Below are 22,698 nucleotides of genomic sequence, written 5' to 3'. Positions count from 1 at the left end.
CATGTGGCTACAGCTCTTCCTCCATCCTCTTTGAGAAACAGCCAGGTTGCGGGCACCCCTTCCCTGCAGCTAGACTCCTTGTTTTAATGGGTGGATGAGGAGGGGCAGAGGACAAAGAGAAAAGCAGAGGCTGGTTCCCGGAGGGCCCCCCTACTCAAGCTCCCAAGGTGACCGGCCTGCCTGCATCCCTGGGAAAGCAGACATACAGTCACCCGGATGCAGGGGCACCACCGGGCCCTCGCATGCCCTGGAAGGGAGAGGTGGGACAGATTCCTCCACAGGCACTGCTGATCCCATTCCAGGCCTGCCCTGGGATCCATGCCTGCCCTTCCCATCCCAGGGCATAGCTTTTTGTTTTTGTTTTTGTTTTTTTACCTTTGTCTTTCCTTTTTTTGTAGGACCCAGCTCCTCCTATGGGGACAGGAAGTATGGCAAGAATAAATCACTTAACAAATGCCTAACCAGCCTCTGGGACATAGCACTTTCACTAGCACATCTGAACTCACTTGGTGAGCTAGCTCCTTAATACAACTACTACCAAGAGAAGAAACTATGCCCTGGCCCATAAAAAGAGCACTGAAAGACAGAGAGGAAGGAGCAACTTGACAGTAATTGTTCCATGCTAGAACCACAACAGTACGACCTCCTGAAGCCAAGTGGTTAATAACTTTGCTTTGGCTTCTCCCTCAAGGAGTAGCAGCCCCTGAGAGAGGGTGATGCAGTGTCCTAGCACCTGGCTGCTCCCCGTGCGTCCGCCGCCCAGCAGCGTCACCAGGGGCCTGCTGGAAATGCAGAATCTCAGACCCCACCCACACCTACTGAATCAGACTCTGTCTTTTTTTTAAGATTTACTTTATTTATAGAGAGAGAGTGCACGTGTGCAGGGGCAGAAGGAGAGGAGAGAGAAAATCTCAAGCAGACTCCCTGCCAAGTGTGGAGCCGGAAACGGGGCTCGATCTCACAGCCCTGAGATCATGACCTGAGCCAAAACTAAGAGTCGGACGCGTAACCGATGGAACCACCCAGGCGCCCCCACACTCCGCATTTAACAAGAATGCATACTGAAGTTTCAGTAGCAAGGCCTTCTATTGCAGATAGGAAGGAAAAGGGCCCTTACAGACTGTGAGGAATGGAAAGACCAGTGACATGATCACGAGTACCTTAGGTGGCAGGTGTTCATAGTACCTACTAATTTCTTAACTAATTATTATTCGACAGCCAAAAGAAAAAACCAGAGAGATCTAGAGTACAGCATGTGTCATCTGGTGCCAAGCCAGCCTGTCTGATCCCAGAGTACGGCCCGTGTGAGATTTTTCGCTGATAAACATTCATAAGTGAACTACTAGGCCAGCGGGACTGACCCACCTGCCACTTCCCCCCACCCCATGTCCCTAGGAGGCCTTTCAGGACAACCCTCACCCCCACCCCCATCCTCCCACCGCAGGAGAAATTGGCCATTTCCTACTTTATTCCCAGTGCAAAGTAGGCGCTCAATAATTGTGTGCCAAATAATGAAAGTGTTGTGCTAGCAGGCTTTGATCAATTAGTGATTGTAATTGAAGCTGAATGTAATTAATTATATAATTTTGGGCTGTTCAGGTTTAATTCTACTAAAATTACATCATGAAAACAGGGCTGAAAGAAGGATTTCAGATAGAAAGAAAGGAGCTGTGAGCGAAGCTTCCATGGACAGTAGGTGCACAACAAGGTGGCCCCCTTGCCAACAATAAAAGATTCACACTGCTGCATAACTAAGGGGCTCTGATCTTGAATCCCATTTGGACACAGAGTCCAAAAATCAAGGACTTCACTACAATACCAGGCTTATGGAGCCGTGGGCACTCTCTACTATGGAATCTGCTTAATTTGGGGGCATTAATTTGCGTTGATCCATTTCTACTGCTGCATGTTTTCCATTTTTCATCCCATATGAATCTCTTTTCGACTCTCACAGCCCCAGAGGGTGTTAGAGCTAAAGAAGGATCTTTGGGGAATCTTTAGAGCAGTGGTTTTTAGCCCAATCAAACCAAACACACCCATTTTACAACGATTATTTTGTATTGCCCCTTACCATCTAAAATGAAATCCATAGAAACTATAATCTACCTACATAATTATATATATAATTTTTCAAAGCCAGATGGATACAGGTGGGTTGTAATGGCCATTCACAGGCAGGTTTGGTGAACAATAACGCCTAAAGAAACAAAACCATCCCTCGATTCTCATGGCAATGACATTTCTGGAAATTTTAATGGGTATTAAAACCAAGCAAAAAATGCTTTGCCTTTACATGTGAATCTGAGTTAGGTTGTAGATTCGATTCATTATAAATAGGATTTTCACCACACAAATATCCTGTGGGACATTTGGAAACACACAGGTCAAAGGCCAATTCTTTGTTGAGCGAATCTGTGCTGCCCGCAGGAAGACATCTGGCATCCTTGAGCCCACCCACTCAATGCCAGGAGCAATTCCCCCGTCATTGTGGTGACCCCCAACACTGTGCCTAAGCACTTCCAGGAAGTACCTGCGGGTAGGAGCACCCCCACTGAGAACCGCTGATGTAACCCAATCTCCTTGCAAGCGAGAAATGAGAGCTGGGGAAGGACAAGACTTGCCCTAAGTGACCCCAGGTCTCTGGACTCCCATTCCAGGATCCCTCCTAGCTCCGTGCTGCAGCTGCCCAAGCTGAACGTGGTCAGAGGCGTTCCAGCTCTTGCTCAGAAATCCTTTGGGTTCCAATGCAGGAACCCAGAAGATCAAACTCCCTGCAAAAGAAAACAATGTCGATAAAGTCCTCTAAGCTAGGGAAGGACATCACAAAGCCTTTAAATCAATCTGCCCAAAAGACCTCCAGATGTCTCTTCCCCGTCACCAGTAAGCTAGGAATGTTCTGTCAGCGTGGAGAAGCTACCTTGTTGCCCCCTGTGTTCACGAATGAAAGCCCTGAACCTATCCCAGGTAAAGAAAGGATCCGACGTTGAGAGCACAAATAGCAATCGTGCGTTTGCCAACACCGCTCGATCAGTAGCAGCTGACTGCATTAAGAAGGATTCGAGAGTCACATCCCGGCTCAAACCATAAGCATGCTGTGACCAATTTGGAGAGTTCGCATTGGCCATGGTAGGGCCTGGCAGCACCACGCCACGGATTTCCCATCTCTGTTTTAGAACCCCAGACGAATCCAGTTTACTTCCTAGGTCAGAAGCTCATTCGTTTTACCAATGACAGTCTTTTTCATTCCACTGAATTCTTTGTTTAAAATGCCAGGCCAACATCTCTTTCCTGATGGTTGATACAGTTCAATCGGGAGATAAATTGCTACGAGTGGTCATGCTAGGACCTTGTCTCAGAGTCTCCCTGCCTCACACAGTACACACAAGTTGAGTATATGCTGTATACCAGTCATTGGCAAACCTGCTGTACTGCATATAAAAATCATGCTTTCTCAAAATCCCTAATTCACAAAGTAAGATACATCACACAAAACTCAGCATGAATACCCACCATTTTGCATCTGAAATTGATGTACCCTTAGTTAAGGGATCAAGATGACACGGTGCATAATGACTGATGGTAATTAGTGCCTTGAATACTTCTTGCTAGGACAGCTATATTTTGAGTACAAGTGTCTTTAGACAAAACGGCTAAATATTGGTTCTCTTTAAAGTTAATGAAAGTAGGTAACCTAGAAAAAGACATCTAGAAGAATATGAAATAATCATTCAAAAAGGCTGCCTGTATAACACTTGTTAGAAATACAAAATTAAGTCAAATGCTCTTGAATGAACTGGTTTTAAAAATCTTAAAAATGAAAAAATAGGCAAGAAATAATAGGAAGTTCAAGTGGATCTGAAAGCATTCAAGAATACTTAATTTGAGATAAACTTGCCTCTGGGAGAACTGATCCTTAGGCAAATGGGTTTTTGGCAATGTGACTACAGGCAAATTGGCCTTAGGTGAATTGAACAAGAGGCAATTTGGTGGGACAAGATGGGAGACAAAGAGGACAGGGAGGGGACCAGATCCAGACCAGGATGGTGGTGGTAGACAGGTAGAGGAGAGTTGGTGATACGAGACATACGAGGACGTGGCGTCTATGGGGGGTTGCTGTGAAGGTCAAGAAGGGATACGGGCTAACTCCTGGCTCCCGGACCTGGGTGACTCAGGTGGCACCATCCACTGAGACAGTGAAAGTGGGCTCTTTGGTCCGAATGAAATCTGCAGAAAGAATGGCCCCAAAGAGAAACATAGGGACAGTCTCATCAAATCTCGCTTCCAGGCGGAGCGCTGACTGGCATTCTTGGTTGGTCCCCACGAGTTGTTCAAATCGCTTGCTCTCCTCCCAGGCCACAGACTCCCGGTTCACCACTGCCTCCGCCAGCAATAGTCTCCCTCCTTACCCAAGGCCAGGAAGACCACAGGCAGACAACAGGTCTGATTCTTTCTGTCTCTCCCCTCCCCTCCCCCACAAATAGGGTTGAAGGAATACACGCCATAGGCATGAATTGAGGCACGTGTAAGCAGCCCCACAATGACTAGTGCGGAGCCTACTATGGCCGCCACTGTCACATGAGAGACAGAGAAGTGCTCCTTGCCCTCTTTGTTGCCCATTTGTAGACAAATGCATGCAGATGGTGGGACTGGAGAAAAGGGTCAGGAGGAGGAAGAGGCCACAAAGGCACGGTGGTCCTGGGGCTCTCCAGGCAAAGGAGAGCTTGAGTGCTGTCAGGCACCTGCACATAAGGGGGAGCAGAGGACGCAGAGAGGACAAGAAGGGCAACGCCACGGAGACGGCAGAGGCTGTTCAGGAAGCCCCCAGGCCAGACGGAGAGACATGGGACAACCCTCCCGTGTGCCCTCATCTTACTCAGCCAGATGTGTGACGTTAGGGAGCACAGCGGGGACAGAAGCCTCCACACACACAGTCCAGTTCCTAAATTCGGCCCTGGTTAAACTCCCATTCTGGAAACTGGCCTGCCCAGCTCCCAGGCCCACAGGGAACACCTGTCTTTATCTTAAATGCTCCCAGGGATGTCTCTATCAAACTAACATTGTGATTAAAGAAAGAGCTCCTGCCAGCTCTCTGGGGGTGACCTGTGGACAGCTACTAGCAGAATCAATAAGAGAAATTAAGCCTATTTTCAGCCAAATAGCCCGCTCCTAAGAACCCCATGGGTCATTAGTAAACAGGCATGACTATTCTAAAAAGCACATCCATACACATGGCATCCAGCCAGAATGGCACGGGCGTCTCTGGTGATCTTTCCAGAAAACAGCATTTAAAGGAACCTATTAGGAGCCCTTACTCTCATTGTCTCAACAACAGCAATAAAAATTTACTGCAACTTAGCCCTGTTCACTCTTGTTCAGTTGTGTGGGGAGTGTCCAGTCTATAATCGTCTCCTTATTTCCTATCTCTGTGGATGTGTCTATTATTTCCCTCCAGACTTCCTCTAGGCTCTCCAAATCCTCCAAACAGGAGTCCAGGGCCCTTACAGATAATTGTTGCAATGATACGGACCCTTTTGGTTAAACATAAAATACCCAATTTAAAGTAACTTACACAAAGAAGGCAAGGCAGATTTGTGCCTCAAGTAACTGAAAAATCAAGGATGGATCTGGCCTACAGGAATGGCTTAATCTAGAGGTTCAAAGGATGAGGCAGCCAAGATAGCCACCAGAGCTTAGCAACAGTGGAAAAGCAGTCATTCTCCAGAGCTCCAGCTGAAGTCACAGGAAGGTCCTTGGGGTCATGAATCCCCACCGGTACCAATCTCAGTGTCCAGAGAGGTGGCCATCTGTTTACCCCTATGGTTTGTGGGAGATCCTGGCTCAGCACACTTGCAGGAATAGGTGTCTCTGCAGGAAAGGGGAGATCTGTTAGAGCTGCAAGGTTTGCAGGGTAGATAAACCGTCTATTTGCACGCTGTGCATCTATCTGTCAGTTGTTTACAGTTGCTTTTCCCTGTCTCTTTCACCGGTGCTACCTACTCACATTCACCACGGCCCTCTGCGAAGGGCAACCTATGGGAAGCCAGGCAATTTCACAGCAGGGGAAGCAGAAGCTCCGAGACCAAAGCAACCTGCCCAGTGATAGCAAAACGAGGGCAATGGGCTAACCTCCAGCGGCCTGGCGCAGCGTGGACAACACTGGCCCCTGTGCAGAGAACCTGGTCCAGGCCAAAGGAGGAAAAAGATCCGAGTCTGCTCTGGACTCACCTTGCCATCAGATTATTACAGACATAAACTGTTACAATTCACTTCTAATCAGCTCATTAAAATGCTCCACATTGATGGTTTCTCCCCGTTTTGTCACCCCTCCCGGCATATCTGGAAGAGAGAGAAGAGGTGAAAAAAGGCAGTAGCCCTCTATATTTCCGCTTTCCATGGGGCACAATGGAATCCCGCCACTCTTAGCTCCCCATGCAAGGTTTTTCCTAGAAGGGAGTTTACCCCAGCGTCCACAGCGGCCAGAGGGGCATGGTGTTCGAGGCGCTGTTGGCTGGGAGAGCTCTGGGCCACATAGGCCCACTCTCTGCAGAAAAATGACTGTTCATGGGGTGTCCTGGCCCAACTGAACCCACTGCAAGAGCCCCCCTCTCCGCTCCAGACTGAGGAGGCTGCGGGAAGGCAGGGAGGGCTCAACGTCCAGCAGGCTTGGTAGAAGCAGCCCACTGTGACCGCGGGAAATGGAAAGTCAGAGGTTGAGAGCCCCGGTTCTGGCTGCGGACCACCTTGGCTCAGAGCCTGCCTCTACCATTCACTGCCTGTGTACCTCCAGCAAGCAACCTAAGCCCTTTGTGCCTCAGTTTACTCACCTACACTAAGGGCATAATAGTGGCCCCTAGACTTCATTGTATTATCACGTGAGTTAAGTGCCAACAAATCCACGCAAAAAGGCTAGCACATGGTTAGTGCTCAGAATTAGCTATTATTATTGCTAATATTTTACCATTCATTGATAACGAACTCTTCTACTTGGAACAAAGCCTATACCTTAGCATTCCCAAGCCTGCCCATGGGGTTCAATGGTGTGGTAGACAGCACAGCATTCCCCTCTCCCCAAAGATGTGTACCTGCTATTCCCTGGAACCTGCAACTGTAGTCAAAGGCATCTGCAGGGGTGATTACGCTAAGACTCTTGAGAGGGGGAGATCTTCTCAGATTCTCCAGGGGGGCTCAAAGTAATCACAAGGTGCTTGTAAGAGGCAGATAGGAGGGTCAGGATCAGAGAAAGAGCTATAACGAAGGAAGAAGAGGTAGAGCGGATACAGCCATGAGCCCAGGAATGCAGGCAGCCTCTAGAAGCTGGAAAAGGACCCTCCCCTAGAGCTTCCAGAAAGGATGCAGCCTGTCTAATACCGTGATTTTTGGACTCCTGACCTCCAAAAGGATAAAATAACCAATTTGTGTTGTTTCGAGCCACTCAACGGTCAGATCACTGTGACCTGGCATGGGGCTCCTGACCACCACCTTTAAGCCATGGGTTCAAGGAGCATTTGATTAAAGAAGTCGGGATTTAATTTGATTAAAGGCTCAGAAGAAAGCCTCCCCATCCTCTAAAAGCACCCCCTTCACATTCATTTCTCCAACAAATATTTATCACATATCTATTCTTGCAAATAGCACGTGGCCACACTCACCACTTAGCAGGGGCTCATCCAAGACCCAGGCTCCTTCCATCTTTCTGGTGGGCTATCCTCAGCCTGTTGGATTTTCATGGGTGTGAGAGAGTCTGACTCCATTTTTGACATTGATCCTGACAACTTTTAAGTCCTACCTTTCCCCTTCCCTTTGGCCCCAAGTCTGGGCAAAACCAATAAGAAGACCCAAGTGCTCCTCCATTGATGTTGCTGGAAAAGTTCAAATCATAGAAACCATGACTCCCACAGAGAAGTGCTCATCCTGGTCTTGCCCCAAGAAAAACCAGAGCTACCCCCCAACCTAGCACGCCTCATTCACATTTCACTCCAGACCAGACCTGAGCCTACTCCCAGGGGAATCCTTTTGCTAGTTACTAGGTGAGCAATAAACTTTCCTTCACACCTATCAATGCTTGTGCATCATTTGCTCCAAGATCCATAAACACCTGGGAAGGCTGTCTGGCATTCAGCAGAAAAAGACAGATGCCCAAATAAAATGTCACCTACTTATTGCCTCAAAGTCACAAAATGGCTGCTGTAGTTCCAGATATCCAAAACCACATACCAACCTCCCCCACAAGAAGGAGCAGAGAAGGGCAACACTAAAAAAATGACACCCTATCAATTTCTAAAGAAAAACTTCCCAGAAGCCTTCAGTGAGATTCCCCTTCATCTCATGTGTCCCCTCTAGCTGCAAGGGAGGCCCCTTTAGCCTCTCAATCAGAGGGCAGGTAAAAGCTAACGGGGCTGGGAATGGTGTCTGCCATGGGGCTAATAATAACAACTATTCATAAAATAGTAATAGGCGAGACTGACTTGCCCCCTCTGAGGGCACTGGGAGACAGATGCCAGGTCAGGCTGGTGCAGAGGGCAGCCGGCCCACTGCTCAGGGGTGACTGACCAGAGGGCTCCCTGCCAACACCCCACCAGTGACTTCTGTTTCTAGAATTGCAATTATATGTGGAAAACAAAACACCCAGCACCAGGCCTATCTTTTGCAAGATGGGGCTCAATGTTCAAGCTTCTGATGTTACATCCATTTGTCATTCCATCTGTGTGTATGTTTCAAGAATTAGTTTGTCGTACACATAAATGTTAAAACTACACTACACTGTCATTTTTCTGACCTTGTGTTGGCATATCTGCATTGTTTTTTTTGTTGTTGTTGTTAGTGTTGTTGTTTTTAGTTCCTTGGGAGCCTTCTAATTTGGAAATGGCCAGGTCTCTCTTAATTTCAAAGGGACTGTGCCTAATGCCCAGCTGTGGAGGAGTTTATAAGCTGCATCTCTTCCGTCTCTAGAAGACCCATGTAAGGTGTGTGAGCCTAAAGCTGGGTCCCAACCCTGGCTGGGGAGCCTTAAAGACAAAGGCAGTAAGTCATGTCCATATCATGTTCCCCTGGATATGACGCAATGAGAAGGGCACGTCACCTCTGTGGTGTTCTTCCCCAAACCCATAACCCCAGTCTAACAAGAAAACATCAGACGAGCCACAATCAGGAGACATTCTACAAACTACCTGACCAGTACTCTTCCAAAGCATCAAGTTCATGCAAAACAAGGAAAGTCTGAGGAACTGTTGCAGAACACACTAAGGAGACATGACAGCTGAATGCAATGTGACATCCTAGACTGGATCCGGGAGCACTGGGAGGACGTTAGTAGGGAAGTGGGTGAAATATGAGTAGTTTAGTTAACAGCACTGTACTATAATGTTATTTTCTTAATATTCATAAAGGTACCATGGTTATTTAAGATGTCAACATTAAGGAAGGTGAGCTGAAAGGTACGGGGCAGGGGGGGCCCTCTGGATACTATCTTTGCAACTCTATTGTAAATCTAAAGTTATTTCAAAATAGCAAGTTAAAAACAATTTTAAAAATAATTTTGAAATGTGTGGCCCTCATTCAAACCACTTCAATCAGAATCTCGGGCATTCAAAGCTCTCCTGGTGGTTCCAATGTGGAACCAAGGTGGTTCCAAGGTATGGCTGACCAGTAGACCGGAGACTTCAACTGCGAGCATCGGCATCAGAATTCCCCGCAGAACTGATTAACACAGATTGCTGGGCCCCCCTCCAGAGTTTCAGCAGAGCTGGAGCCGGGTCAGAGAATCTGCACTTCTAACAAGCTCCCAGGTTATGCTGACGCTGCTGGTCCTGAACCATACCTTCAGAGCCACCTATCTGGGTCCTTGCCACTCAAAGTGTGGACCGTGGACCAGCAGCAATAGATCCCCTGGCAGCCTGATAGAAATGCAGAATATCAGACGTACCCAAACCCACCGAATCAGAATCTTGTGTTCTAACCAGAGCCCAGGCTAGTTATCGTTATGTGAAATTTTGATTCACACTGTTCTAGAACAAAAGTGCACGGAGAGGGGATGAGGACATGGGAGCTGAAAAGGCAGAGGTCACAAGGGCTTACTACCCATCCCTTTTCTGGCCTTAAGAGCCTGGCCTTCCCTTTCACACATGGGAAAAAGAAAGAGGAGAAAACATCAGGGGAACTATGCAACTATTAAGCCAAAAGCAGAACCGGGCAGAGTGTTTTCTGCCCCCGGCAGGGCCAGCCAGGGGCACGGTGACCTGGCTGGGAGGGGAGCGGACAGATAGCAGGGGCTGAGGCAGCCTCCAGAGAAAGCAGGCCAGGAGGCACTCGCCGCAGGAAAATGGACATCACAGCCAACCCAAGGTTTAATATTTACTCTGCTGACGGCTGACCTCATCTTTCCTTTAGAAACAGAATGCCAAGCTAGTCTGGGCAGCTTCATAACAGGCTTTACTTTACAGGAAGGAAGGAGGGAGGGAAGAGAGGAGGGAAGAGCAGGCTTTTTGAACAAATGGGCTTTTCCCAAAATGTGTGCAGATTTCAGGCTTGGGAGACTGGGCCTCCTACAGTTTCCCGCTGGCCAGTTACCTGCCAGCAGGGGCACCAGGGTCCCAAGCATTCGAGGACGCTTGTTGAATACAGGTCCTCCTGATCCAGCCCCACAAACACCACCACTCCAAAAGGTCAGGCTGCAAAGAACCCGCCACTCCCTGTGGCTTTGTTCTTCTTGCCTGCTAGGATCTGGCCCCATCACCAGTTCCCAGCTTTTAAACCCGAGTCCCTCATGGCTATACCTGGAAACCATGTAAGCCCCAAGTGGCCCTTACGGGGCTCCAGTGAACTCTTCTCACAATTGCTCACATGGAGAGTAATCCTCAACCCCCCAATGAGTCCTGCCCCTAAGCATTTGCTTAGATGTCTCTAGGAGCCACTTTGGCTTTCTGAGAGGTCATTCATTGGCTGGTTACACTCTTGGAGGCCTGGGCGTGGGCTCCAAGCTCTGCCAAAATTAACTCGGTAATCAAGCAAGGCAATACTCCTCAGGGAGGAGGAGCTAGTGGCACATGTAGTTTATTTTTAATATACAGATTTCAACAGCCCTGAAGATAAAGAATTCTGAGATTCTAAACACTTGCATGTTTATTTAGCACTTACTACAAGCCAGGATTCTCAGCTTACTATGAACTGAGCACATACCTGAGAGGCTCTAGACCACATGGCCACAGAGCTGGCATTTCTCTCTGCTCCACCTGAAAAGAGGAAGGGGGAAAAATACGCATGTTGCCCACATCAAAGCAGCCAACACCTAAACTGAATAAGTATTTAAGTGTTAAAAGGGAAAACAGTCTTCAAAGTAAGCTGGTGGTGACTTCCCAACATGACACATTGTCACTGCTGGGAGAGAAAAGTCACAGGATTTTATTCGGAAGCATTTCAAGGCAGGTTCCAGAGGCCAGAGAAGGGATCAGAGCAAGGTCCCGCATAGAAGCTCAGCCACACTGTCGCTGACCCACAGAACAGACACGGAGAGAATCGCTTCCTACAGTTCTGGGCTCCAGACATGGTTCCATGCAGGCCAACCAGAAGGCCCAGGCCCGCGGTCAGTCGATAAAGACATACCTCGGGCCAAGGGTACAAGACAAGAAGACACCAGAGTGGTTATTATATAACAAAGAATCTGTCTGGTCTCTGTCCCCAGTCTGTGGGAGAGAACTGTAACTCCTCCGAAATTCTCAGCAATAGCAGTATCCTTGTTTTCAGGGTGGACCCCTTGGATCACACCTGAGTTTTTACTGGAGGACCCAGGTTGGGGCTGATATCAGCCCACCTTCTCCAAGGAGGGGAAAGAAGGGCAGGCTGCAGACGGAGTCCAATCATGTGATCAATGATTCAATCACTTGTGTCTACATGAGGAAATCCCGATAAAATCCCTGAACACGGAAGCTCAGTGAACACACTGTGTCCTGATGCCACGGGAGAGGACATGGAAGCTTTGCGTTCAGGACCTTCCTCGACCTTGCCTTACGTGTCTCTGCCTTTGGCCTGTGGACCTGCACTAGGTCCGGATGGCCAGTGTCAGAACTGCATGCAGGCCACAGTGGTCCAGCTCTGCCCTGCCCTGGGCCCCAGCGAATATGCTGGACTCCCCTACCTCCACTGAAAACCCAATCCCTTCTGAAATCAGGGTTTTTGAGACTCAATTCAGGCACGTGTGACAGGCCAAAGAGCAAGTGTGATCTCGACATACAGCACTGGGGAATAAAAAACAAAGCATGGAGCCCCACTTAGCAGCTGTGTGACTTCAGGGAAGTTATTAACCCTCTCTGAGCCCTGATTCCCATCTCTATAGGATGAGACTCATGACCCCCCCCCTTCCCAGAGCTGATGGAACAATTCAATGATGTAACTTATTTACAAAGAGCCCAACATGGTCTCTCCCCCGAGGAAGGCACTCAAAAATCATCAGCTAACTTCCCTCCTACTTTTAAATTGCCCTACGCCCCCAAACTCTCCCAGACTCTCTGCTCTCCCTGGTTAACTGTCCTGGGTGCTGGACCCACTGGCAACATGCTGATGTTTTAGATCCCAGGGCAGCGGGAAGCCAACCATTAAACTAAAAGTGAAAAGCAAGGAACCATTACCTTGAGGAAAAAGGACATTTATATTTACTTCAGTGGCTATAAAAGACACCATAAAATATAATATGCAGCATGCATCCTCATGATTAATAACAGATCTGGCAAATTATTCTCTCAGGTCCCTGGGTGCGTCCAACTGGTCACTAAGAACAATTAATTCTTTTGGGAAATAAAGGGATTGCAAATCATCTCTGGTCAGTGGAAAATCTGCTTGTTGTATTATGAATAAAGCAAAGAAGAGACTCAAATTCAGCAGTTTCCTGCCCTTGTGAATGGGGTGAAGTAAGATCAGAGAGGCTCAAATACAATGACTGTCTGTGAGCACAGGTGCTCTGTAATCATAGGGCCTGCCAGATGTGAGGTCTCTGGGACCTGGAGTTACAGCAGGAGTTTGGGGAAGTCCCAGCAACGGGAGCAGATGACTGGGTGGGGGCGGGGCAGCTCTGGCAGGTGGGCAACAGGTGGAAACATGGAGTCCAAACACGTGACAGCGAGGTTTCAGAGTGGAAACCTAGCCACAGTGGCTGAGGCCTACACTACAGTCTCCAGGACAGGTGGCATCAAATGACGAACCAAAGGGCTAAGTCAGGAAGCAATGAGTAGAACAAAGCAGGTGCCAGCTCACAGGGAATGTGGTGAGAACCCAGGGAAACCCAAGTCAGAGGTTTCAGCCGAGCCTCTGAGTTCCTGGCTTTGCGCTTCTTAACTTCTCCAACCAAAGTCTCAGTCTTGGAAGGGAAGAAACACCTACAAGGGGCAGGAAATGGTCACACAGGGAAAGGCTGGAAGGATGACAGGGGCAAGATGCCAAGTAGAACACAGGGGCCCAGGGCATCCAGGTCCACTCTTACCTAAAGGCCAGTGTGGATTCACTCCCCATCTAGAATAAAAATCCCACCACCAAAGCCCTTCCCTGCAACCCTGAAGGGGTTTTTATTGAAACACAGTACATAAAACACCAAAGGGGTCACCATGACAGCAGTGAACTCATGCCTCAGATGCCAAGTCTCCTTGCTCAGGTGCGACACCTCTGGGAGTGACAGGGCGAGGAGAGGGAAGCCGTTCCGAGCAAGCTCAGAAACTATGCTCTCTTCCAACAAAATCAAACTTCCCACAAGTCAAATGTAGAAATTCACGTGGGAAGTCAGTGGGATTCATGGTCCACCCTGAGAGTAGGAATGGTTACCGGAAGTAGGGGGACGTTCAGCCCAATGGCGCTCACCAGGAGTGGGGAACAGACTGTTTATGCCGTCTCCCTGGATAAGGAGAGAAACCTCTTGCATAGGACAGCTTGTGTAGCCTATGAGACAAGGGCTACAGTGTAGGAGAGGGACTCCAGAGGTGGAGTATGATGGTGCCATGGGCAATGACTGTTGGGCTCCAGGTTACCACGTGACAGAAACAGGGCACCTGGGTGGAGACAGGACAAAAGAGCAAGGACTGAAAAGTCCACTTGCCCGCCACAGAGTCACCCTGGAAAGGGAAAGGGGACAGCAAGTCTGCTCAGTATGAAGTGGGCAACAGCCGGCAAAGCAGGGCCAAGACCCAGCTGGCCAACCTCAACCCCTTCACACGCAGAATGAGTTCATGAAGGTTGATCTGCCATAAGTTGAAGGCCTCTCTGAAAGAGATCTGGGTCCTTCTGAAGAACGAGCATGTATTCTTCTTCTTGTGCCTGCAGAAGGGACAAGAAGGAAGGTGAGAACAAGAGATAAATGGGCAAGAAGCACTCATCACTTAGAACAACGGAAGATCGTGGCTTAGCCTACTCACCAGGCCCCCGCCCTAGTGGGTGACTCCTGGTTACGTGATCATAGCACTGCCCACACAGGGACCAGAGGAACTCAACTACTCCATAGGAGCTTTCCGGATAAGTGGGGTAAACAAAAGCAGCTGTTTCACAGGGCATCAAAGGCCTAGTGGACCCACTGGGTAGAACATTCCAATGTTTCCGTTTTCCATAAGTTTAGTAAATATATGCCAATCCTGAATCTCCCAAACTCAAATATAAAAGCTTTCTCAAACTTTCTGGGGCCAAATCACCTGGAAACTAGGTCAGGTGGTCCTGACCGGCTGAGCCCACTATGAATTAAGCCTAGCTCAATCCCTTCTGCACTAACAAAAGGACAGGATGGGAAATGGTGTTTATGATAATGACCCATTCAAGACTTTGCTTCCAGAACCCTCAGAGAAGAATAAATCATGTTCAGCCCTTTCTGTGTGCAGTCCATTTTGCTATAATCTAATTCAATATTTGATCACGGGTGCATGATATATGTGGCCAATGCTCCCTTCACCAGACACTTTGCCAGAATGACCCACTCCCTGCCTAGGATGGATGGGAGTTGACCCCGGTCTTGGGCTCCCCTCTCAGATGAGAAAATTGAGCCAGAGCATGGCCCTTCCCGTGTATCTGCACACTCAGGAAGAAGGGCCTAGAGCCCTCACTTCTCTAGCAATACCTCCCTGAGAAAGAACCTTCCCACCCTCACCAACACTCCAAGGGTACTGAGGCATCTAAAAAGATCTGAGATCCCCAGTGAGCCTACTGGAGACACTCCCGAGTCATGGCCACACCTGCAGGGCAAGAACACCGGCCTTGCTGCCTAGCCAATGCTGGGGAGACAGGTCCCGAGACCAGTTAGAGACGGGATGCACATCAGGGTGTCCCGATTCCAAGTCCAGGGGACACTTGGATGGGACTGAAACTCTTGGAAAACATTTCAAAATTTACTGAGGGTAAGAATCACCTGGAAAGCTTAACCAGGAGGGTGATGCCCTGGAACGCACCAATTTGACAAAGTACGGGTGGCTCTCTGGACCAAACACACCGCCCGGAACCAGGGAATTCACTGGGAGTCATTTTCTGCCCCAAACTCTTCCTGCAGGGAGAGCCAGAGACTGGGGAGCTCAGGCAGGGCCCTGGAGGCTGGTGGGAGAAAGTGGAGGCAAATGGTACCCTCCAGGGGCAGGCCAGAGAGCTGGGAGGGGAGCAGAGGCCGGAGCCCGCACTCACGCAGCCAACGCTCTGATGCAGCAACGTGACATGTTGAGGAAGGAGCTGGCGCTGGCACGGGTGCCCAGGGCAGCCTCAATGCCACGGAGCAGGTCATTGGTCTTGAAGATGAGCAGCATCTGGCGAGGCACGTGGTTGAGGAGCTGGCTGATCTGGGGGAGGTAGTTGGCTGCATTGTTGCGGATCTCTGCGTCCTGAAGCAGCAACAGGGAGACAGACGGGGAGAGTTGGTGTGAAGAGTGGGGCCCAGGGTGGTAGGTGTCAGGGCAGCCTGTGGCTGAGGGCCTGCAAGGAAGCACTAGGAGGGAGCTCCCAGCACGGCTGCCTCAGTGCCACTAGGCACCTCCCCAGGGGGAAGCTCAGCACAAGGGGCTTCGTAGTCCGAAGGACGTGGATGAGACATCTCACCCCAACTTCTGGCCAAGCACTGCATGCAGTACAAGAGCACATCAACAGGGGTCTCTGCCATCCCTGGCTCCCCACGGTCCCCAGTCCCCATCCTCCAAGCCTGCAAGGCCGTACTGACTGGGGCAGGAAGTCTGCTTCCTCACCAACCCCTTGATGAGGCTGGAGTTAGCCAGCCTCTCGGCCCGGGGGCTCACCTGTGTGTTACTCTCCAAGGCTCTTTCCACTTGCCACCAATTTCAGGCCAGGCTTAGAAGGAGCCCTGGACGCCGATACCCACTGAGTCATGTCCCCCATCCCCTCAGCCAAGCCCAGGCTGGTTTGGTTCACAGACCTGAGCTCCTGACCCCAACCCAACTCCAAAGTCCTGCTCTATATCCTGCCTGACTCTGCACCCCACCAGACCCACCCAGAGCCCCGCTGCCCACACAGCCACTGCCCATGACTGTCCTCCATGCTGGAGTGAGTCTCAGCCAGCCCAGTGCTTGAGGTCCCAATGCCCAAAGAGCAGGAGCCAAGGCTAGCCCTTACCCCACCCTGGTGTCTAAGTGTGAGGTCTGGCTCCCCACCCTTCCCTGTCCCTGAACTCTGCATGGCTCTGGGCAAACAACGGTCTCCAGCCAGAGCCCTGAGCACAACAGTACACCTCTGACCTCTTCTCAGTTCCCAGAGGAAATGCTTGCAGGTATTAACTCAGTTGATCCTCAGCACAACCCTCTCAGGCAAGTGTATCACCCCCATTTGAGAGGAGGAAACTGAGGCGGTGAGAAGTTAGGCACCCTGCCCACGGGTCACAGCTACCAAGTGGTGAGTCGGGATTTTGAACCCCTGCAGTCCGGCCCCCAAGCCCATGCCCTCACCACCACGCTCTACTGTCTCTCACCTCACAGTGGGACTGTGATCCTGGATAAGTCCTTTCATCTCTTCTAACCCAGTGTCCTCATCTAAAAACTGGAAATGCTCATACCCTCCGTGCCCACCACCCAGCAGGACTGAGAGGGTCAGCAGAGATAAGGCATGGGGAGACGCCTGGAGCTAATCCAAGTCACAAGGAGGGTCTCAGCAGTGCTGCCAAAGGCTTCCCCATGTGGCCTCCTTCTGCAGCACGAGCAGGACTCTCAGCCCTTTCCATAACACGTGTGTGCTGCTGATAACTGAGTTGCTGTGAAACTCGAAATGTCCCTCAGGCAGAAGCTATCAGACTGGAACATCTCAACACGAGGCCAGACACTGAGGCTGGCTGTCTCCCTGCCGCCTTCCACCACAGCTGTGGGTCATCCTGCCTGAGGGCTAAGGCCGGATCAAGGCCTTGCTCACCACAGCGAAGTTGGGACTGGCCTGCAGACAATCCCTCTCAGCTCCTCTCAGAGCAAAGGAAGGCTCCTGCACTCACCTGGACTCTCTCCAGGGGCCATCTCTTCAAGCTTGGACTATCCTGATGGTGGCTGTCTGCAGTAGACCCCGTTGGGTGCCTACGCAACAGCCATTCCCCATTCTCCTTTGTCAAAAGAACCCCATTTTTGTGCACTTGACCCCTTGGGGCTGTGCTCTTGAGGGAGGCAGAGCCCCTCCCTAGCCCCAGGGGAGATCTTGATTGATCTCAGCCATTGTCGGCTAAGAGCACAATGTCTCTGCCAGTGTTTGGCTCTGGCATGGACCTGAGACACAATTCTGGCCAATGAGACCAAGGGGGAGTCTTTTGGGGGACTTCTGGGAAAGGTTTTCCTATTCTTAAGAAACAATATATGAGAAGAAATGGTCCCTAATTTCCACCTCTGGACATCAGGGAATAAAGGTGTAAAGCTTGGAACTCTCTCAGTTACCTTAGAACTGTGAGAGTCAGCCCAGAACCCTAGGTTTCTGATCTGTTCAATTAACCAACCTGGACCCACTCACCTCCAGGCTTCCTGTTACGGAGAGAACAAATGCCTAATTGTTTAAGCCACTTGTAGTTGGGAAAACATCTTCCCCAACACAATGTTGGAGGTTCCCCTCATTCTCAATAAGCCTAAGACACAGAAAAACTGAGCCCTTACATCGCAGATACTGGACTGGGGTTGGCCTGGAGTGGCTAAGTTTATTTTCTCGCTGGCTTTTTGTCCCAAGTGAGCAACTAGAGTCCATGTCTCCAGAACCTACTTGAACACGCCTCTGTTAGATGTGGTCCCAGGGCTGTAGGGACCTTATAAAAAGAGGTACATGATAGGATCCTTGCCTTCCAGGTACTCACCAACTAATTGGAGGATTCATACAAGGACACAAACAGCTAATCTTCGGGAGAGTCTACGGTGGATACACATGAGTGATACAAGTATTAAGGGGCCACTTTTGCCAAAGGTGATGAGAGAGGCTTCCTGGCTGGTGCTATGGACTGAATTGTGTCCCTCCCAAATCCCCATGTTGAAGTCCTAACCCCAGTGTGACTGTATTTGGAGATGAGGCCTTTGAAAGGGTAATCAAACTCAAGTGACTTCATAAAGGTGGGGCCCTAACCCAACAGGACCGATGTCCTTAGGAGGAGCAGAAGAGATACCGGGAGTGTATCCACACAGAAGAAAGGCCATGTGAAGGTACAGCAAGATGGCAGCCGTCTGCAAGTCAGGAAGAGAGGCTGCACCAGAAATCAACCCGACGATAACTTGATCTTGGACTTCCAGCCTCCAGAACTGTGAGAAGATAGATTTCTGTTGTACAAGCCACCTAGTCAGCGGGCAACCCGGGCAGACTAAGACGGCAGTGATTATGCCGGGTTGTTATAAGTGAATAAGAATGCAAAATAAAATTCTAACTTAGTTAATAAGAACACACACAATATACTAAGTACCTACAGTGTGCCACGCGATCTTGTCCATCTCTGAAGCTCTAAATACCATGTACACACTGAGAACACCCAAGTTTTTATCTTGGAGGTCCAAGCTGACTGCCCATGATGCCTCTATGTGAATGCTCTAACTCCTGCCTCCCGCCCCCCAGCTATGTCCTTCCCAAAGTCTTCCCTATGTCAGCAAGTAGCCCCCCTACCCTATGATCACCCCAAAAAGCTGTGATGCAACTCTGAGTCCTCCCTCTGCCTCCTGTCCACGCCCAAGTTGACAGAAAAGCCTCTCAGTCTTACACCAAAGTACCCCTTGGCTCATCTGCTTCCCTCCACCCCCACTGCCTTTAGCGTGGTCTGCGCCCCCACCACCTCCCAGCCTCCTGACCAGCTGCCCCACTGCTCATCTTGGTCGCTCCTGATACCTAAAATAACAACGTGAGCAAGTTCTTCTCCTGCTTGAAACCTGCCAAAGGCTTTGTTTTGTACTGAGAAGTAATCCAAACTTCTTCCCATGGCTTATGAGGCCCCAAGAGAAGCTCCTTCTGCCCAGCACCCCAAATTCTTCTCATTCCAGCACCCACCCCACCACACTCCAGACCGTGCCAACACTTTCTCTCCCCACCCTGGTGCATTGTGTGCCCTCTGCCTGGAACGCTTTCTGCAAGCCCTGCCCGTGGCTGCTTGCCTTCCTCGTCCTCCAAAACTCAGCTTAGACGTCAGCTCCTCGGCAAGGTCTCTGAGCGCCCAATCTACAGCACCCCCGTTACTCACCCTGCCTGTTGCCTCCAGTGGCTGCAAGCTGCAATTATTCCATTTACCTGTTTGTTCACTTGTTTACTGTCTGTCTCCCTCAACCACAGGGCAGATCGCAGGGAAGGCCTGTCTGTCTGTTCATCATTGGATCCCCAGCATCTAGTCTCAGTTCCAGCAAAGACAAATGTTTGTTCGATGAACAAGTTTCAGGAACCGTGGGGAGGCACTTTATATACATTATCAATAAAACAGAGATTATCAGCCCTATTTAGAAAGGAGGGAGATGGTCTGTCTTCCAAGATAACAAGCGTTAAAGCCATGCAAGCCTGAGGCAGTCATCATTGCTACCAAGCTTGCTGGGGAACCATGTCAATTTGCAGGACAGCAGAGCCAAGAGATGTCAAAAGATGGTCTTTTTGGTGGCATCGTTTAAGACTCCATCCAGCCATTCCTAAAGGCCCTCATGAAAGGTAGCTCACAGGGGAGGACCAGGAGGCTCCAAGAGGTGACGAGAACCATCCAAGATCACGCCAGCAGGAAGAGCAGGGGTTGGAGCTAGAACCCAGGTCTGTCTGTCTGGATGCACAAGTACGACCTGCCCTTGTGGTGAGCAGGGCCTCGGCAGAGTCCAAGCCGGTCCCCACATGGCTGTGGACAAGTCTGCACGGGTCTGGCAAACTGATGGACTGGGAAGACAGAAGCTAACTCCATGAGAGAATGAGGAGTCTGGGAAGGAGGTGGCTAGGAGTATAGGGAGAAGAGCTCCTAGGACCAGTCTCAGCCCAGGCTCCATGGGATTCTCGTCTAGATCCAATGGGAAATAAGCCACAAAGAGAGACCAAAAAAGCTGTTTTGCCACACATGCGGGGAAGACAACGGGACAAGTGGCCCTGCCTGAGTGCTGCATGACGAAGTGAGGTGCCCCCCCAGCAGGGAGGCATACAGGAAGCTTGAGAGGGGCACAAGTGGAGCCAGACTTACTGATGAAACAGTCCCTGGGGATTCCCAAAAGTCCTGGAGGAGAACGTGGTGAAGCCTGAAATCTGGTGTGAGTGGGTTGGAGCAAAAGCCACAGCAGTCTGGATGACATGGTTACCAAGAGCAGGTTGATGACATACGGAGACACTGTTCCCTCTCCCTCCTTGCACCCAGAGATGCTTCTCCTCCAGGAGATCTTCAATGCTGCCCACTGCCCCATGGCCACAGCCCACCAGCCCAGAACCCCAGACCCTGGGCTGGAAGGGGTCCAAAGACCACCCGTGGCCCCAGCCCCTGCATTCAGGAGAAGGCAAGGCCAGGACAGGACCACCTACCTCTGTGGCGGTAACCGGAGCTTGGCCAATGCCCCTGTTGACCGAGTCCCAAGACCGGGCGGTGAGCATGCAGGCAAACAAGGGGTAGAGGTCCCCGGCCCCCAGGCGCTGGCCGTACTTCTTCACCTTCTCCATGTCAGTCCAGATCAGCGACTGCCAGAGGTGGCAGTAATCCAGGCGGAACTCGTCTGTGAGCACCTGAGGTGGGGGACCACGTGGCAGGATCTGAGCCTCCTTTCCCCACGGAAGGCCTAGCCCCTGGCTGGTATGACCACTGTGAAGGGGGACTGATGAAGACTGGAGCCCCTGGGCATCATCCGCTTCTCCCCCAAAGGTCAGCCATCCCTGAAGGTCCGACGTGAAAGCTACTATTTGGCCAGCCTTGGTCCTGAGTGGCGAAGGTCACTAATTGCCCACTAAAATCACACTCCCCGCCTCCCTCCTGGTGAGAGGCGGCTCTCTGCCTGAGCTCCGACCGATGCAATGCGGCAGAAGCTCCACGCTCAGCTCCTGCAAACTTTCCCATGCATGCTGCTCCAAGCCCTCACCCCTGCTGCTGGAGGATGATGAGACCACCCCCAGGGAGCCTTGGTCAGGCCCTGCCGTCAGACGCCTCCACCTACAGGACAGGTACGTGAACGAGCAATTAGACATATGTTGTGTCTGGGCCATCATGTGTGTGGGGGCTGTGTGTGACAGCAGCTAGCCTACCTTAAACTAATGAACCCAATGTCACTGAGTCTTTCAAAGGAGGCCAAGATTTTGCGAGGGGAGATCAAGGCTCTGAGGGGAGGAGCAGGAGACCATTGGGGAAATCTCTCCAGGACCCTCTGCCCTGGACTCAAGATAGGCCCTGGGTCCCGGTATTGGCAGTGAACTTCGCAACTTCCAGGCAGGAGCTCACGGCTCATCCGAACCAGGTGAGTCCCAAGTTCCAGAAGACAGAGGCTGGGCCCATCCAGCCCGTCAGCTTCGGGCCCCCTTTCCCACTGCACATTACCTCCTCCCTGGGGCTGAGTGACCCCCTCCCCCTGAAGTCCCAGATCATTGAAGGGCAGCTTACTTCCCAGTGGGCTGGCCTGGGCTTCCCGGAGAAGCACAGTGTTTACAGCTGACATAGCACCCGCACATCCCCGGGCACATCCCGTCCACTCCCCACAGCAGCCTGTGAAGGGGGCGGTACCAACCTCATTTGGCTGGAGAGAGCTTGTATGATGTGACTTACACAAAATGATGGCTCTAGGGGCAGGGCATGGCCTCTCCCATCTACCCCGGCTATCTGCCTCCCGTGTCTGTGGCCGATCTGGGAGTTGAGTGAGCTCAGATCCCAGGCAGGCCCAGAGCCCCTGGGCTGGCCGGGTGGGAAAGGCCTCTCCTACCTGGTAGAGCCCGTGGTCTAGCAGGACAATCTCCGCCTTCCCTGTGCCCGGGCGCTTCCGTACCAGCACGTTGCCGGGGTGGGGGTCACAGTGCACGAAGCCATTGACGAAGATCATCTCGCTGTATATCTTACCCAGGTGGCGTGAGATCTGAAAGAGAAGGGAGGTGGGTGGGAGTTATGCCGCACTAACCCCTGTCTCAGAGACTTCGACTCTGGCCCCTGAATCTGGTCACTTTCAAGAGAAAGGCCAGAGGCACTGGGTGGGCCTGGGCGGTCAGGGCGGGAGTGATGGCTTGTGATCATACAGTTCCTGAGCTTAAGATAGAAGCTCAGTTCTAAACCAGTTCCTCTCAACTTCAGCTGCACACAGAATCACCTAGAACTCAGAAGTGTTG

General features: G+C 50.8%; 1 protein-coding gene across 11 annotated transcripts in view; it reads right to left on the bottom strand.

The window, feature by feature from the left end:
* ADCK1 (aarF domain containing kinase 1) overlaps nt 1–22,698 on the bottom strand; it is a 143,295-nt gene that overhangs the window by 15,424 nt on the left and 105,173 nt on the right. For 3 of the 11 annotated variants that reach the window (XR_006781452.2, XR_015721836.1, XR_015721838.1), the window contains 4 exons: nt 22,302–22,451; nt 20,923–21,120; nt 15,634–15,827; nt 2,531–14,292 (listed from right to left, as the gene is read on the bottom strand). Coding sequence is in view for 2 of the 11 variants with exons in the window: in XM_045807718.2 (XP_045663674.1) it covers nt 14,121–14,292; nt 15,634–15,827; nt 20,923–21,120; nt 22,302–22,451 (714 nt within the window). In the remaining 9 variants the exon portion in view is untranslated. Of the gene's footprint in view, nt 1–1,446; nt 14,293–15,633; nt 15,828–18,571; nt 20,689–20,922; nt 21,121–22,301; nt 22,452–22,698 lie in introns of those variants that run through there. The other 8 variants (XR_015721839.1, XR_015721837.1, XR_015721834.1 and 5 more) reach the window with 8 other exon arrangements.

The sequence above is a fragment of the Ursus americanus genome, chromosome 26, assembly GCF_024610735.1.
Source record: "Ursus americanus isolate L20-20 chromosome 26, mUrsAme1.1.p, whole genome shotgun sequence".
NCBI classification, from domain to species: Eukaryota; Metazoa; Chordata; class Mammalia; order Carnivora; family Ursidae; genus Ursus; species Ursus americanus.
The sequence above is the reverse complement of the archived record's forward strand: the minus strand, read 5'-3'. Positions and strand labels throughout refer to the sequence as shown.